General features: G+C 31.9%; 1 protein-coding gene across 7 annotated transcripts in view; it reads right to left on the bottom strand.

The window, feature by feature from the left end:
- Positions 1-583: 583 nt before the first annotated feature.
- The window catches only part of LOC128164019 (putative sodium-coupled neutral amino acid transporter 11), a 23,005-nt gene continuing 7,053 nt past the window's right edge, over positions 584-16,535 (bottom strand). For all 7 annotated transcript variants that reach the window (XM_052827730.1, XM_052827734.1, XM_052827729.1 and 4 more), the window contains 12 exons: positions 12,815-12,953; positions 11,422-11,496; positions 11,015-11,073; positions 10,593-10,668; positions 9,601-9,669; positions 7,731-7,840; positions 6,931-7,010; positions 5,655-5,725; positions 5,082-5,243; positions 4,651-4,763; positions 3,886-4,023; positions 584-3,452 (listed from right to left, as the gene is read on the bottom strand). In XM_052827730.1, coding sequence (XP_052683690.1) covers positions 3,162-3,452; positions 3,886-4,023; positions 4,651-4,763; positions 5,082-5,243; positions 5,655-5,725; positions 6,931-7,010; positions 7,731-7,840; positions 9,601-9,669; positions 10,593-10,668; positions 11,015-11,073; positions 11,422-11,496; positions 12,815-12,953 — 1,383 coding nt within the window. In that variant the 3' untranslated portion in view covers positions 584-3,161. The remainder of the gene's footprint in view (positions 3,453-3,885; positions 4,024-4,650; positions 4,764-5,081; positions 5,244-5,654; positions 5,726-6,930; positions 7,011-7,730; positions 7,841-9,600; positions 9,670-10,592; positions 10,669-11,014; positions 11,074-11,421; positions 11,497-12,814; positions 12,954-16,535) is intronic.

The following is a 16,535-nucleotide window of genomic DNA, read 5'->3' on the forward strand; positions in this document are numbered from 1 at the left end:
TAAATATGCAAATAAGTCATTTATTAAGAGATAATCAAAGTTCTCATCGCAATTAAAATGAAATTGCTTTATTTTTTATCTTAATATAAATTAAATATTCAAACTAACATTGTGTTATAATATCCATTAAAAAAAATTCTATCAGAATTATACTGGGGAAACTTATCTCTACTTAACAAAAATATAAGGTCGCTCGATTAACTGTAATAGGGTTTACAAATCAAATTTCACTTATAAAGCATACATATAGGCCTATTTTTATTTAGAAATATTTTTTGAATCCGGTAAACAATATTTTTAAGGTTTTTTTTTTTAAATGACATTGTTTTACCGCGGGAAATGCTTTTACTTCCATATGAGTTTGGTTGTATATAGAAATTAACCCATGATATATAAAATATGTCATAAATATTTATACGCACAAATCTTCATGCACACAACAAAATGAAAATTTCGGGTAGCAACTAAATTATTTTTTCCCAAATAACTTCTCGCGTTATTTAGACAATGGTAATCTTTCTCTGCATTGGCAACTTGAAGCTTCTCTTATACGCATTATAGAAATAAATAAAATTGAAAACGATTTAAATGAAATACTGTAGATTTAATCTTTTCATAAATAAATATAACATATGATAACAGACGTAGAACAAAGAAAATATGATCGTTGACAAAAAGGTCAAGATGAAAATGTTTAGAAAAAGATTGAAAAAAAAATCAATAATGTCCAAGTATCTAAGCGTCAAGCTATTATTTCTAACAGAAAAAATAAAACATATTGTATACAATTTTCTTGATAAATGTATGTATATATTAAACATTAAATAGATAATTTTTTTGCAAAATTCATTATCACATATATAAACTTTAAAGTTAATAATAATAAAAAAAAATCAATATACAAACATAATAAACACCGTGGTTGGAAAAGAAACAAAAAGTCAATGGGTTTCATCGCTCATCAGATCTACACGTATACTTGTAATGAACAACGAACAATAAAGCAGTATCTAGTTTTGATAAGTCACCAAATAACAATTACAGAACCAAATGTAAATATTCAACAAAAACTTGAAATTTGAAGACAAAATCCGACGAAAGTCAATCAGTGCCTTCTTACTTTTTTTCAAAATAAAATTTGCTTCCTTGGTTTTCAATGCAATGTCAACATCAAGGGATTCTTTTGTATCTGTCCCTAGTTTACAATTTTACTCCTCAGAGGGCATGTGCAGATGAACAATCTAAAATGAAATTAAATCAACCGAGAAAGCTAAAATGTTAGGAATTTAATTTTGTATTCATTCGTATATTTTAAATTTAATCGGCCAAGTGGTTCCAGGAAAGAAGGTAAAAAAAAATAATAGGTTAACAACAATGGTCAACGACAAAAACAAAAATTCTGGTCAGAGCAATCATGAGCCCTTAGGTTAACAGATTCCTAAAAACATAACAAAGCAAAGAACTATACATGATATGAGTCAAATTTGGCCTAAAAAATTCGCCATTTTTGTAAGTGTTTCGGGTACAATAAATTATGTTATTTTTTAGAAGAGTTGTAATAAAATATATTTTTCACCTATTCATTAGATTCATTTGCACTCACTTGCAGTATAGGACGTCAAAAGTGACGCTATTTTTATAATTCAATCAAAATCAGTCAAAAATTGACATTTTTCTTTTCTTTTTATGAATGGGAAATTAAGAGCGACGCTTTGAACAGGGAATTTTTTTTTGACACATATTAGTCTTAGCTAGAAACATCTCTGATTAAATTATTTTGTTTGTTCAAGCATGCGCTCTACGTTTTCTGAAGAAAATCTGCTTAAAAACAAGCCATTTTATGCTACAAATGCAAAAAAGGCAGGAAAAGGTTATCTTTACGATGTCATAATTCTAAATTGTGGGCCCTTGAATCAAAATGAAATTATGAAAAAAATATCACGTATATATATTTGTACAAAGAAAGCAAAGAATTAGTAAGATGATGATGTTGATTTTACGGGGGGGGGGGGGGGGCATTTTAGGCCCATATCATATATAGTCCTCTATGATTGTAACTAAACTTACACTTAATACATTCATAAACTTAAAATATATGAACCCTGTCATAAATAAATATATGAAGTCAGATCTACAAGTACACTGATTATAAAAAATTAAATGATAATTGAACACCACCACATATAAAAATATCATTGAAACATATAACACAGAGACAGATATCAAATACAATAATCTTCCTGTACTTCAAACATTCACCACCGTTTGTGATTGCCCTGGATGGTTGATATTCAATATGCTGATTGCATGTTTTTCTTTAAAATATTATGGTTCATTAATTCCAACCCTTTTATTTATATAACAGTCAGTTTCAGTGAAAATGAATCTAAATTCAAAACGTTAAATACATGCAAAATCAGTAATTTGTAAAATATATCTTTACAAACTTGTTTTATATTAGAATAAAAGTATAGTCAAACTTCGTTATCTCGAACTAGATGGGACTATTTAATTAGTTCGAAGTATCCGAGTATTCGAGATATCGAGGGTGAAATACTAAAAAAATATTAAGTGGTTTGGACTTACAAATCACTTCGACATATCCATTGTATTCGAGATATTAGTGTTCGAGATATCGAAGTTTAACTGTAGTTTATCAAAGAGAGATCTATGTGTTGTTGATCAGAATGAGCAATGTACCTTAAATCAGCAAACATCCCTACGTACCACTTTACTTTAAATACTGATTAACCATTTTATTTCAAATAGTGTTATTTATAACTTTATATTTTATTGTAACTAAAACATCACAGGGATTAGGGAAAATCTATTCTAAAGACTGATGTAAGTTTTCATTTTGACTTTGAATTTTAAATGTTAATTTCATTGAACATTTATGCAATAGCATTTTTTAAGAAGCAGTGGTTGTTAAACAATCACAACCAAAACATGCTCACAGTCATAAATTTTCATGTTTTTAGACTTCGGTTTACACAAACAATTTTAACCATTCCTACTTAACTGTTAATTCACAAAATTAGTCATATAAATCATTTCTCTCTCTCTCTCTCTCTCTCTCTCTCTCTCATATTAGTGATTACTAACACTGGAAAAGCTATTTATCCAATGGAATTCATTCTTTCAGCAGATTAACTCCTATTTCAGCCAAAAGGTGTAGTACCAAGTGTTGCTGTGGAGAAAGGAAAAGCAGTAGTTCCATTGGCCGAGGGCTGGTCATTCTTACAGTAGGGCATCTCATTACCATGACTACAAGAAAACCCCTCGGAGAGATCGACAAGAGCCACTACAGTACCAAAAACCATTACAAGAGTTCCGAACACAGCAATGATAATGGGAATAATATTGGTCTTGGAGAGAATGGGCTCCTGTCGCAATTTCATAACACAGACTGGAGGGATGATGAAAGCCAAAGGTGAAGCAATCAGAACACCCTGAAAATTAACAATCAATTAATAATTAATACTTAATGAATTACTGTAGAATCCTTATTTTACAAGAGTTAAAAATGAAAGCAAGAATTTAAAATTTGCAAGGGGTGCTTCTCAAGATTTTCCGCGGATATTAATTCTTTGCGTTAAGTAATGAACCTACAGTAATTATAATGAACATGATGTATGGATAAATTAATTAAATTATTTTAATGGATTACAATTATGAGAAGCATTCAGCAACATTTAGCATATCCATTTTAATATTTGCAAGAACTTTTATGTATACAGAGCAACAGGCTTACGTACAGTAAGTTTCAAGGACAAACAACTTTCATTCCTTAAAAATACACTTTTTGACAAAACTGACTTCACTGTTTACATGAATTTGCAATAAGAATGTTGAATTAAAATCAATCAGAAAGTTTAAACTTACATTAAAGGTTAGCACAATGCCTAGACAATCTGTTGTCAAGGATATAACAACAGTTAGAATGACAACACCTATAGTGACGCCAAGATGCCGCCATGTTGGTGAGGGATCTTGGGAAGGGAAAAATGCATTTTCTATGACCTGTTGAATAAAACATTATCATTTATGATGTTATGATGATACATGATATGGCATTATAACTTTTAACTTTAAAAGAGACAGACATATTATTTGTTTATTTTCAATTGCAAGGTTAAAATTAAGTGTCATATTTAATATCTCACTAGAATTAGCATGTTATATTTTAACTCCTCTCCCATCCTTCCTTTCAAAATAATCATTGAACTTTACACAGACTTTACCTCTTTAGAAAAAATAAATATTAAAGCTTAGTGGAGAGCTACAAATAATAGTGTATACAGTGTTATTATCACACCGTGTTATTTTCGCCCCTTGTTATTTTTCACCTTTCTCCACTTGCAAACAGTTTTGTCTCATCTTAAATTATTACCCAGTCAAAGTTGTGTTTTAAGAGAGATACTATGAGCCAATTGAATTCTCCCAGTCTTCTTTAAGCTAATTGGCAGCAAGGGAGAAAGGGCGAAGATAAAATGGGTTGGGGGGGGGGGGTGCAATGCATATTTCCCTGTATTTTAAAACAGTAGCCAAGTTTTGAATTTAGCATTGAAAATTAGATAAATTGTAAATCCTAATAATTTTTGCTAGCTTATATATTGTAGATTGGTTTATAAAGGTAAAAGTCCAGACCTCTCTTGTGACAAAGCATTCTATTGGGTAGGTCAGCATGATGCTGAGAGCAAAGACAAATCTAGAGACATTCATCAGGTCATCGTCATGGCAATAGTTTTCTAACAGGTCACCTGTTAAGAAAAAAAATATACTGTAACTAAATCAATGAAGCACTAGACTAGAGGAGTTTAGAAGAGTCGTTCATTACAAGAGGTCATTTTTCTAAAATCAGAAGGAATTTTTAACTTAATATGCACATAATTAGCACATTACATCCTCCAAAATTTACAATTACTAAATGTACCTACATTACATACCATGCTACCTTCAACCACACTATCACAAAATAACATTGAGAGTGGATTAAAAGAGTCTGACTTAAAAACTTGATAAATAAAATATTTTGAATGAATACACTGTAACCAGTGATAAAGACTTGAGTGTCTTACCCTGTGTATGTCCAGTAAAGGATACGTATCCCAGAATTCCGAGGATCAGCATGAGGGTCATGGAGAATCCAATGCTGAGGTGGGTGACCAGACTCCAGCGCTGGTGGGTGGGGTTCTCCAGAGACCCATGAATCAGGAAAGTGTTGTGGTGACACATGTATGCTGCATTGGTACAAAAGTAGGTTATTGTGACACATTTATGAACATGTACAAAAGTAGGTTAAATTGACACATGTTTGTTGCACATGTATAAGATTGGGGAAAATTACTACCTTTTCTGAACCCATATTCTGTGCAATAAACATTACTTAATAATCATCCAATTCTATCCATTCAATGCAATGTACATAATTTAGCAACAGAATATCTAGAGAATAGAGATATTCTCCAGCAACTGCACATGCAGGTAATATTTCTCAATATTTTCTCAAACAACTTTACTCCTTTACTACTGCTGTATGTATATGTATGCAACACAATGATGTAGAAAATAAGAGTAAGTTTAAATTTTTCAAATCAATAATTTGTATAAAAAAAAAAAAAAAAAGTAAAGAATTTATATTTAAAACTCACCAAAAGCCATAATACCAACAGCTTGGGCTATATTATAATTAGCCACATACCAGGCATCTTCTGTAGGTGGTCTGCGACATCAGAAAAAAATGATAATTCTAAACCATAAGACAGTGGTCATCACTTCAGTGTACATCAGTGAAGTGTATTTGCAGAGTACTGTTGAATCAATAGAATTCAAGATGGCTAAATTTTCATGGTATTCATGCTTAACCCACCCCTACATCCTCAACAAAAACAAATTTTGATTGGTTAGTATTCTTATTGAAAATGAAAACGGACGATGCCCCAAATTAACATCCCCCATGGATAAGGAAAAAACCCATAATTCACGAAAATGGCCCCCACAAATTTAAATGATTCCAAAGTATTTGCAAGCACTATGCTGTAATAAAAAAATACTCTAGAGTACTCAAAGGATCTTTTGGACAACAGTTACATCATCATTTTTCTGGTATATCCATGTATGAATTTTAGTTTATTGATTTGAATTGGAACTATGAGTACTATAAGAATCTTTTAGACACCAGTTACATTATCTCATTTTTGGTCTGCCTACAAAAGAAGTGACTCACTCACAGATTCAAGCTTTTAAGCCTGTCTAGACCTTCCAGGTTAATAATGCAAAATCAATACCAAATGTAATAGATAAAGATCACTGGGGAAAAAACATATTAGCCATCTGCTTCTTAAGTTTGCAAAAATGATTACTCCAGACCAGCTTTTCACAGCTCTTTTCTTTTCACCATATACAGTATCTCCTTTTTGAGATTTTAAGACAAACCCTTGGAGCACAGAACCTTAAATAGATCTCCATTTTCATACCAGCATGCATAGTCTGTTATAAATGTAAAGGAAGGGACAAAGTCTGATCATAATATTTTTTTTAAAACAAGAATCTTAAATGGTCCTTTTAAGAATAAATTAAATATAATATACATGAAGTTTAATTTGAGTCATAAAGTTTCAAATGAGAAGTATGCATAAGTTTCTCTTTAATTCCATTGGGTCTGCTTAAGAAACCGTGGTTTCACCAATATTTATTGAATCATGGATTTAATTTTTGAGTTCATCAAAGAAACCAAATGTTCATTGAAATACAATTTCTAAAAGCATATTTTTAATGCTAAGATCACTGACCCAATTTTTACATATTCTTGAAACTGTGATTTTCACAAGATCCACGAAACTTGATGCCCATGAATGGATATCTAAGGAACCATAGAGTGCTGGATGTTTTAACTAGTTCACCAATATAATGATTGAAAACACTTACATTTCTTTGACATATTCTCCTGTCCTTATACAAATTGTGACCAATATAAAGAAGACAAAGATGATGGAGAGGAAGGCCCACTGAAATAGAAAACCAAATACTGTAAACCAACTATTATTCGCAACAACTTTATTTCGTGATTTACCCGAGATGAACTGGTTCGCGACAACTAATTTCCGCAACCAAGCCTTATCTACACCTGGTTTGTTTTATAACAACTATATGGCAAATACTGGTTCGCGTCAAGAAATATTCGCGACAATAAGGCCCTTGCGAACATCGCGAAAATTTCTTGCACGCAAATAAAAGTTCATTTACAGTATATTAAACTCTTTTACAGTAACTGTAACACTTACAATACAGTGCAATACTTATGTAGCTATCATTATATACTGATACTCTACATTCCTTTATTTTAAGCAAGTACTTAATTCTGTCAATTTGGGTCAAATCACGAGATAAATTATGCTATATCATGAAATTTTGATATACATGTGTATTACCCGGTAAATCAAACTTCATAACTCCATGAAAAATAAAAGTGTAATTCTAAAACCCGCAATAGGTGCAACAGGTGCTTAATATTAAGTTCCTTACAGTTTATAAGATAAAGACAGTCACTATGTCTGGTTGATATTTGTTTTGCATTAATTGCTGGTGACAATTTTTCAATAAACATGCCGAAGTAATCACAGCAATGAAAATAAATTGTCTTTAGTTTTTTTGTTAATCAAATTGGTAGGAAGCAACATCTCTCTCTCTCCATATCTCTCTCTCTCTCTCTCTCTCTCAGTACCTACCTTACTGAGCTGGGCTATATTCCTGTACAGCGATAAAGGCAGTGTGACCATTAGCGTGGACAGGAATATGATGAACTGTCTGTTACCTAACACAGTCCCACCGAGATTAGCTGGAAAAAGGATATCACACTTAATCAGTTCTTGCAAACATTATCTGGGCAATATTGCCCTCTAAATTAATACTGGTAATCATATCCATGTAAGTAAGTGTCATTAAGAGAATTCAATCATTGAGCATTAATTACCAAATAATTTATATATCTACATTTATTATACTTTCATGTTAAATATTGAAATCTGATTGGTTTAGACAGTTTATAATTCGTTCTATTGCCTTCAGCGTTTGCACCACACTTGGCAACAGGTAACACTATATAAATAGTGCCTGTTTGGGAGGGTAACAGAGAAAAACATTGTCAACAGACGCGAAGCGGAGGTTGACAATGGTTTTCGAGGGGTGTCAATTTCAACTGTTATCCTCCCAAACAGGCACTATTTATTTTGTTATACTGAATGTCTTAATTTTTAAGAAAATTTTACTGCTTTTATATAGGAATAACGTGAATTCTACAGCGAACCGTACGCGCATAATTTTCGTGCATGTAACAATTTGTAATGATACCCATTGTTAAGTGCGTTGCTAACGCTGAGGGTAATAGAACGGATTATGAACTGCGTCTTAACCAATCAGATTTCAGTATTTAACATGAATTCAAAGTATAACAAAACAAATTGTGACATATGTGCTTGAACTATGCGCTTACTGTTCACCGTAGAATTCATGTCATTCCTAATAATTAAAAGAAGTTAATTTTTTTTTGGAATTAAGGCATTCAGTATAATAAAATAAATAGGGCCTGTTTAGAAAGGTAACAGTTGAAATTCAGACACCCCTGGAAAACCATTGTCAACCTCAGTTTGATTCGGTTGACAATGGTTTTCTCGGGCATTTCAATTTTCACTGTTACCCTCCCACACAGGCAATATTTATATAGTACTAACCAATATGCTACATATGTCTTAGAGATTTGTTTTAGAATTAGAAATTCATATTTAGACTAATGATTCACCACTTCATGTAGATTTACATGTTCTTTTATGGAACTCTAAAAATGTATATTTAGTTACCATATAAATAAACAAAGCAAATAATAAATTTATACTTCTCCCCCATAATAATGATCAAGCAAGACTAATGTGATGTCAATTTGAAATATTTCTTTAAAATTCTGATTAATAACAAATTTAAGGAAAATTTGTGCAGCTAAAACAATTTTTAGGAAATGGTCAAGCCGATCTGATGGATTTATTTGGCTGTCACAAAAAAGTTTGTGGACAAAAAAGCATAAATATTATTTGTTTGTGCAAACTGGTGTGCTTCTATTAAAAAAAAGCATGTTTGTGAAGGTAACAGTTCAAATTGGCATCCCTAGGAAAACCATTGTCAACTGAAGCAAAGCGCATAAAACAATTGGTCGTGTTACCTGTTGCCAAGTGTGTTGCTAATACTGAGGGTAATAGAACGGATTACCAACAGCATCTAACCCAATCAGATTTCAGTATTTAAGATGAAGAATAATTAATAGAATACAATGTGACCTGCATTAAAATGTTTTAATTTGCCAGACTTCTAAATGTTGTAAAATTAATTATCATGAGAAAAAAAGTCTTAATTTCTCTGCTTCTAATGATAAAAAATTAAGTTTAACAGCTTCATAACAATTCAGTAGATATACTAGTATAACTTAGTTTAAGGAACACTTTATATTTTATTCTGAGGTTTTCAAAGCATTATAAACAACCTACTTAATGATAAAAATAAAGAACCTATAAAATTGATTCTGTATTTAGAGATCTATGTAAACCTAACCTGTTTTGCCAATCCTGACAATAATCTTTGTGATCGTGTCTCCTATGATGACATTGTAACTTATCATGGCTGAAAAGAAGAGGGTTCAAGATATCAAACATATGGCAATCATAAGTCCTATATATATATATATATATATATATATATATATGTGTGTGTGTGTGTGTGTGTGTGTGTGTGTGTGTGTGTGTGTGTGTACTGTAAACCACTGTAATTCCTAACAATTTAACTTTAAAATTTAGCAATCTGGTCTGCAGCAATTAATTTTTGTAACCAAACTTGCATTTCCCATTTTTATTCAATAAAAAAGACATTAAAGGTCTAATTTACTGATATATATGTTCAACAACAAGGTTTTTATGATATTTGTTGAATTTCCTCAAGTTTATTCACTGAATAGAATTGTAGTGATTATCAGACATATTCCATGTAATGAAGAAAGAATGAATAGATAGAAAAAAAGAACAATGGCATAGTAAGGATTTAGACAGAGATGATAGGACAACAAAATAAAATTCATTAATAGAGATAAATACTTAATAATTCCATGATTCAATCGTTTTACGTCAAATCACAAGAATATAAAACAGCAATGTTATTTTTTTTTTCATTGTTTCATTTAGGTTACATCTGTTTCCAAAAAAGCAAGATTTCAAAATTTGCTAGATAATAAGCTAATCTCACAATTTTACGCAGATATTAATTCCTCGCATTTAGTTAGGAATCTAAAGTACGTCTGGACAAATAATTATATTTGGCATGTTCAATATTTGACAAAAAATTATTGTTCACCCTATTAGCATGAATTTGAATTAATAAGGTATTTCTAAATGCACCTATCATTAATATACACATATGCAAGACAATCAGCTATGAACTAAATTAAGTGAAACCTGTTTTCTGCCAAAAACGCTAAAATAAAGTACACAGTTAAATGTAATACATGTACAGTACATCACAGAGTTTTGCCCATAGAGAATTATTCCACTCACCTATAAGGGGATACAGGAACTGTAACAGTGTCAAAAGATAAAACCCGGGCCGCCCACAGGCCACCATTATCATATCCTACAAAAACACGAGTTCATTGTCAAACACTAACAAAGTCATCATTATTTGTGAATTAATTTATAACTTTTGGTCACACTGTAAACCAAATTTTGTCAGCACCATACTGTCGTTGTTGTACTGTTGTCATTACAAGATAAGACTTCGTCGTGATTGCTGCGAAACACTTTATCGGAAGTAATTTAACGCGAAATAAAGTCTTCACCAACAAAAGTTGGTTTACAGTAAAAGGGAAAAGAAAATCCTTATAACTTAAGTTAGATTCTGAATGTCTTCTATGAATTTTATTTTCAAAATATTCAACAACAAAAATATACTAAATATCAGTAGTTAAAATGATAATTACTTGGTAGCTATCTGTGTTTGATAATTTCCCTGCCTCCACAAGGAGAATGATTGAATAGTCTGAAATTAGAAACAAAAGTTAAAATTAATGATTTTTTTAGGTTTTCAATTCTCCATCTTCATTGTTAAATATTAATTATTTATAAATAAGCATTATAAATCAATAAAACTCCCACAGCAAGTCAATAGGTGAAAACTTTATATTGAATTTCTGCATTGTTAATGTCCATGTACTTACATACTTAATGATTCATTGTATAGAAGTGATAAGTATCAGCTATGCACAAAATGTAATGTACGTATTCGACCCATGCATGTGCATTAGCAAAATCACCCAAAAAAATATGTCCAAAGTTTTTTAAAATGTCTGGAAGAAAAATCTTCGAGGATTGTAATCGAATATCTTACCATTAACTACTGCGGTGAAAATCAGCAGAAAAATTCCCATTCCAAATCCAGCTTGTTTTAGGGCAAAAGGTATACCTATTCCATAGAAGAAAAAACCAAAATCATTTTCAATATATGCAACTTCTTTCCCCATCATACCAGGCAATTGAAATTTGGGTTGCCCATAGATGTTCCTTGTGCGGAGAGATCCAAGAGTGAAATACGTGTAATATTAAACACAATCAAATTAAACACTACTGAAAAAAGTATTTAGGCCTTTGAGAAAATAGTATATAAATTATGTAGTGCAAAAGAGAACATCTTTTTTATCTAAAGATGAACAGAAATCATTTTTACTATAATCTTAATACATGTAGATGCAAATAAATTATAAATATTAAGTATTCATTAACAAGTACTTTAGCTCAGATAAGGGTTTAAAATTTTTGTCATTGGTTGTAATTACATGCAACTACTTGTCATTGGTTACAATTACATGTAATTACTTGTCATTGGTTGCAATTACATGAAATTACTTGTCACTGGTTACAATTACATGTAATTACTTGTCAATGGTTAAAATTACATGTAATTACTTGTCACAGTCTATTTTGAATTTCATTTCATTTATGTCACAAAATTACCATGGAAATGGACCTGTTCAGTAAATGTGCATGAGGCTAAAGGGAGTCCTAGTGGTGTAGTCTAAAGGGAGACTCTTATTTCAAATGTTAAACTTTATTTGATTAGAATTGAAACTTTGCATGGAACATTTATAGTGGTAATCTAGGCTTTATCATAAAATTAAATACAACTTTTATTGAGTTAGCTCCCAAGGAGTCCCATAAGTGTTCTTTTTCTCCAATTAAACTCGATGTAGATGAGCTGCATGAACATTTATTGATACATAGATATTGTTCAGATTGAATTATCTATCAAAAGTTTCATAATATCCAAAATGTTAAGATAAAAAAATTAATTTTCTTTGTGAATGAATTAATTACAATAATGGTATACATTCATAGTTAATCATCTTTTGGGGGAAATGCATTATACCCTCAGCGTAATCACGTGATAAGCGCAGTACTAATTATCATTCAAGAAGAGGGCAAGCAGACGTGTATATAGACAAGGAAGGTAAATATATTTTATGCATGTTTCCTATTTGCTTAAAAACCATCAAACAACCCACTTCACACATCAATTATCTGGCATATGAATAAAGTGTTTCAAGATAATTGCAGAAACTGCTTTATTGCAGGGCATTTTGATATAATTTGGTGAATTGTGACAAAACAGCAATAGTTAAATAAATGTCAATTATTTTCTACTATGATCTAAAACTGCACCAAACTAGATTAGTTTGCCCTGCAAAAGAACGTGCATAGTCAACATGATAATTTATAAGTTATACCAATAATCCCTGATCCTATGATGGAGTTGATGAAGTTAAATGCCGTCATAGGAATACCGCCGCGCAGTACGCTGTCCCTACGCTCTAGTTCCACTAGCTGCTTCGTGTCGCTGGCGTAGCTCATCTCGGACGCCTCAGACTGTAAGGAAAATGTACAGATCAGGCATAATGATGTAGAATAGGTTAGTTGAAATTCATGCTCGAACACCTTTGGGAAAAAAAATTTCACAAAGCATCATTGAATTAATATACTCTGTAAGAAATATGATTATTATATTAGATGCATATTTTATTTAAATAATAACTATAAAGTATGAAGGAATTGTAAAAAGATATTGTGCTTTGCATCCAATATCCAAAACAGTCATACATAAATTGAACAGTTACATCCCTCCCTCACTCTCTCCTCTCTCCCCCCTCTCTCTCTCTCTCTCTCTCTCTCTCTCTCTCTCTCTCTCTCTCTCTCTCTCTCTCTTTGCTTACAGGCTCAGTCACCATATGCCAATGCAATATGATATTTAAATTGAATCATGGATTGCAATGATTTATAACAGAGGAAGCCCTACTCAAGTGTTCATATTACACATAAAATCAATAGCAGGCAAAGTTTTAGTATTGTACAGATGAAAATGGAAGACTATATATCCAGATTGTTACTCTGAAGTAGAAAAAAGTCCATTGGCAAAGAACACTACCCGGTACTCACTTTAAGACATTTATTCTACTGCCAAGGAGATTTCTATATATAATCTGCATAAAAATGTTGACACTCTATTGTGTCACCTTTCATATTTCCTGGGTTCAACAATCAATAGAAGTTTTTTTTTATACTTGCTGTGAAAAAATTAACTAAGCTTTGACATTAATGCTTGCATAGGTTCAAATAATCTTCACGAGGCATCCTTTCCCTTTGGAGGAAAGGATTGAATTTTTTTTGCAAAAATATAATTGTAGCCTCAAACTTTTTCTTATTTCAGCTGATTGATTACTGTAAATTTCTAATTAAACGCGAGGAATTCATAAAATCGCGAGAAGCACCCCTTGCGGATTTTAAAATCTCACCATTATTTCTGAGAGTTTGGAACTACATGTATAAGAAATGTGGATGAATGATCAGCGTTCGCGATTTTATATTCTTGCGATTTGATACAAAACAGTGGGATCGTGGAAATAAGTATACGGAATTTACAGTATCATCCTAATTACACAAAAAAATAACAAGAGTTCATAAAGACTGGCAATTCCCTGCCAGGAGCAAACATCTGATTGGATGAGTAAATCAAGGGTCATTTGGTGGTGACCTTTCATTTGGATACTTCAGATCCTTGTGAACTGATGAAAAACTTTCACAGGTTTAGAATTTTAAAATGTAATTACAATATTTAATCAAAAAATAGCTTTTAAAAATATTTGGAGAGAAAAAAATGGTAAAAAACCCAGCGGGATTCAAACTCATGACTTACATATTAGTAGTATACCCTCTAAACCACTGCGCTACTCTGTTAGTTGACAGATAGGTGACAAAATTGGGAAAGAAACTACTTATATAATAATTACACTTGGATTTAATTGTTTATTTGAAGTGTATACGTCCCATACCACCATAAATCCCTCATAGTGTTCCTGATCTGCATGTCACATGATCAAAAAGAACTTATCAATATCACCAAATTATAACGAACATAAAGGCCCCGGCCAATAAAAATAAAATAACTCATGCACCCAACAAGAGGTATAAGACAGAACTCAAGAGAACTCATTAAGAACAAAATCACCATATGAATGTCAATTAAAAATTGTTATCTTTATGGAGGCTTTATTATCTATAGTACGCTAAGGAGGCCAGATCGATAGCTCATCTATTACAATGGATATGTCAAAGTGATTTGTAAGTCCCAGCCAGTTATTTTTAACTTTTCTACCCTCGATATATCTTAAATACTTGGATATCTCGAAGTTTTTAAACAGTCCCATCTAGTTCAAGATACTGAAGTTTGCCTGTACAATAATTTTGGTCTTTGACCATACATTTTTCTTTAGTTATAAAAAAAAATCCAACATTTATACTTGTTTCCTATCATATCGCAGGTTCTATGATATCGCGGTATTTCTGTTTACGTATAGTAGCCATTGACATTTGACGTCAGGAATTTTTTTAGACATAGTAAACAGAGGCACACTGAACATCACTGAGGTATATAATAGAGGAAACTCACAATAACATTTGTTTCTGGAAATATTTTCGTATTGATAGATTTTTCGACTAAATGATATAACTATTGCGATACTATAGGACCGGCTCATACACTTTGAATTTTTTACAATAGATCTTCATTAAGGGCTCTTCATCTCAAGGAGATAAATATTGTCTAAAATTGCTACAACTATCAAGCTCTTTGAATGTTAGGGTCCTTAACACTTATTCACTATAAAACTAAACAAGAGGCCCATGGGCCACATCGCTCACCTGAACAGCAGTTCCTTGTAACATTACATTTCGTAGCATATGCTTTTTCTATTTTAAACATTGAACCCCTTTCTGGGGACCCAGTAATGGTCCGAGGTTTATGGTTGGCTTGAACAACATAAATAGTAACATAGGAATGAAAATGTGTAGCACTGCGGTGGGACCGCACGTACACAACCTGAAAAACTGAACGTAGAAGAGTTCCACTTCAAGAGGAATAACTCTCAGACTGTACAGAACATTAAGAAAGATAACTCTTGGTTCCACTACATTAGAGTTTACACAATTTGAGGATCCTTGCATAGTAATCTCACAAACTGTAGCATTATAGTTCTCGAGAAGAACTTTTTAAAAACATTTTCAATATATCTTTCTATGTTAAACTTTGAACCCCTTTTGGGGCCACAGTATTAGTCCAGTGCTAAAGTTTTAATTATTTGGAATCTACATTATTTAAGGATGCTTGCATAGTTATCTCACAAGCTGAAGCATTATAGTTCCCTAGAAAAAGATTTTTCAACATTTTCCCTCTATATTTCTATGCTAAACTTTGAACACCTCTTGGGGCCCCAGTATTAGATTGAGGTCACGGCTTTTATAATTTCGAATCTACACTATCTGAGGGTGCTTACGTAGTTATCTGACAAATTGATGCATTGTAGTTCTCGAAAAGAAGATTTTTAAACATTTTCCATATATACCGGTACTTCTACATTTAACTTTAAACCCATCTTGGGTCCCTAGTATTAGTCCAGGGGTCACTAATTTAAAACTGTCGAACCTTCATTATCCAAGGTTGTATGCATGATAGTAATCTCACAAATTGAAGCATTGTAGTTCTCGAGAAGAAGATTTTTTAACCTGTTACCTTTATATTTCTATAATAAACTTTGACCCCATCTTGGGGCCCCATTATTGGTCCGGGGGTCACGATTTTACGAATTATGAATCTACCTAAGCGAAGGATGCATGCATAGATATTCCACTAACTAAAACATTGTAGTTCTTGAGAAGAAAATTTTTAAACTTTTCCTTTGTTTTTTAAAATGTTTAAATTTTGAACCCCTCTTGGTGCCCATCAATTGTCCGGGAGTTACAATTTTTTGAATCTACATTATTTAAGGATGTACATGTATGCATAGTAATATCCCAAACAGTTGCACGATGGTTCTTGAGAAGATTTTAAAACATTTTCCTATATATGTTAAAATCTAAACCCCTCCTGGGGCCCCACTTTTGTTCGGGGGTCACGAT

This window comes from Crassostrea angulata, chromosome 9, assembly GCF_025612915.1.
Source record: "Crassostrea angulata isolate pt1a10 chromosome 9, ASM2561291v2, whole genome shotgun sequence".
In the NCBI taxonomy this organism is placed as follows: domain Eukaryota; kingdom Metazoa; phylum Mollusca; class Bivalvia; order Ostreida; family Ostreidae; genus Magallana; species Magallana angulata.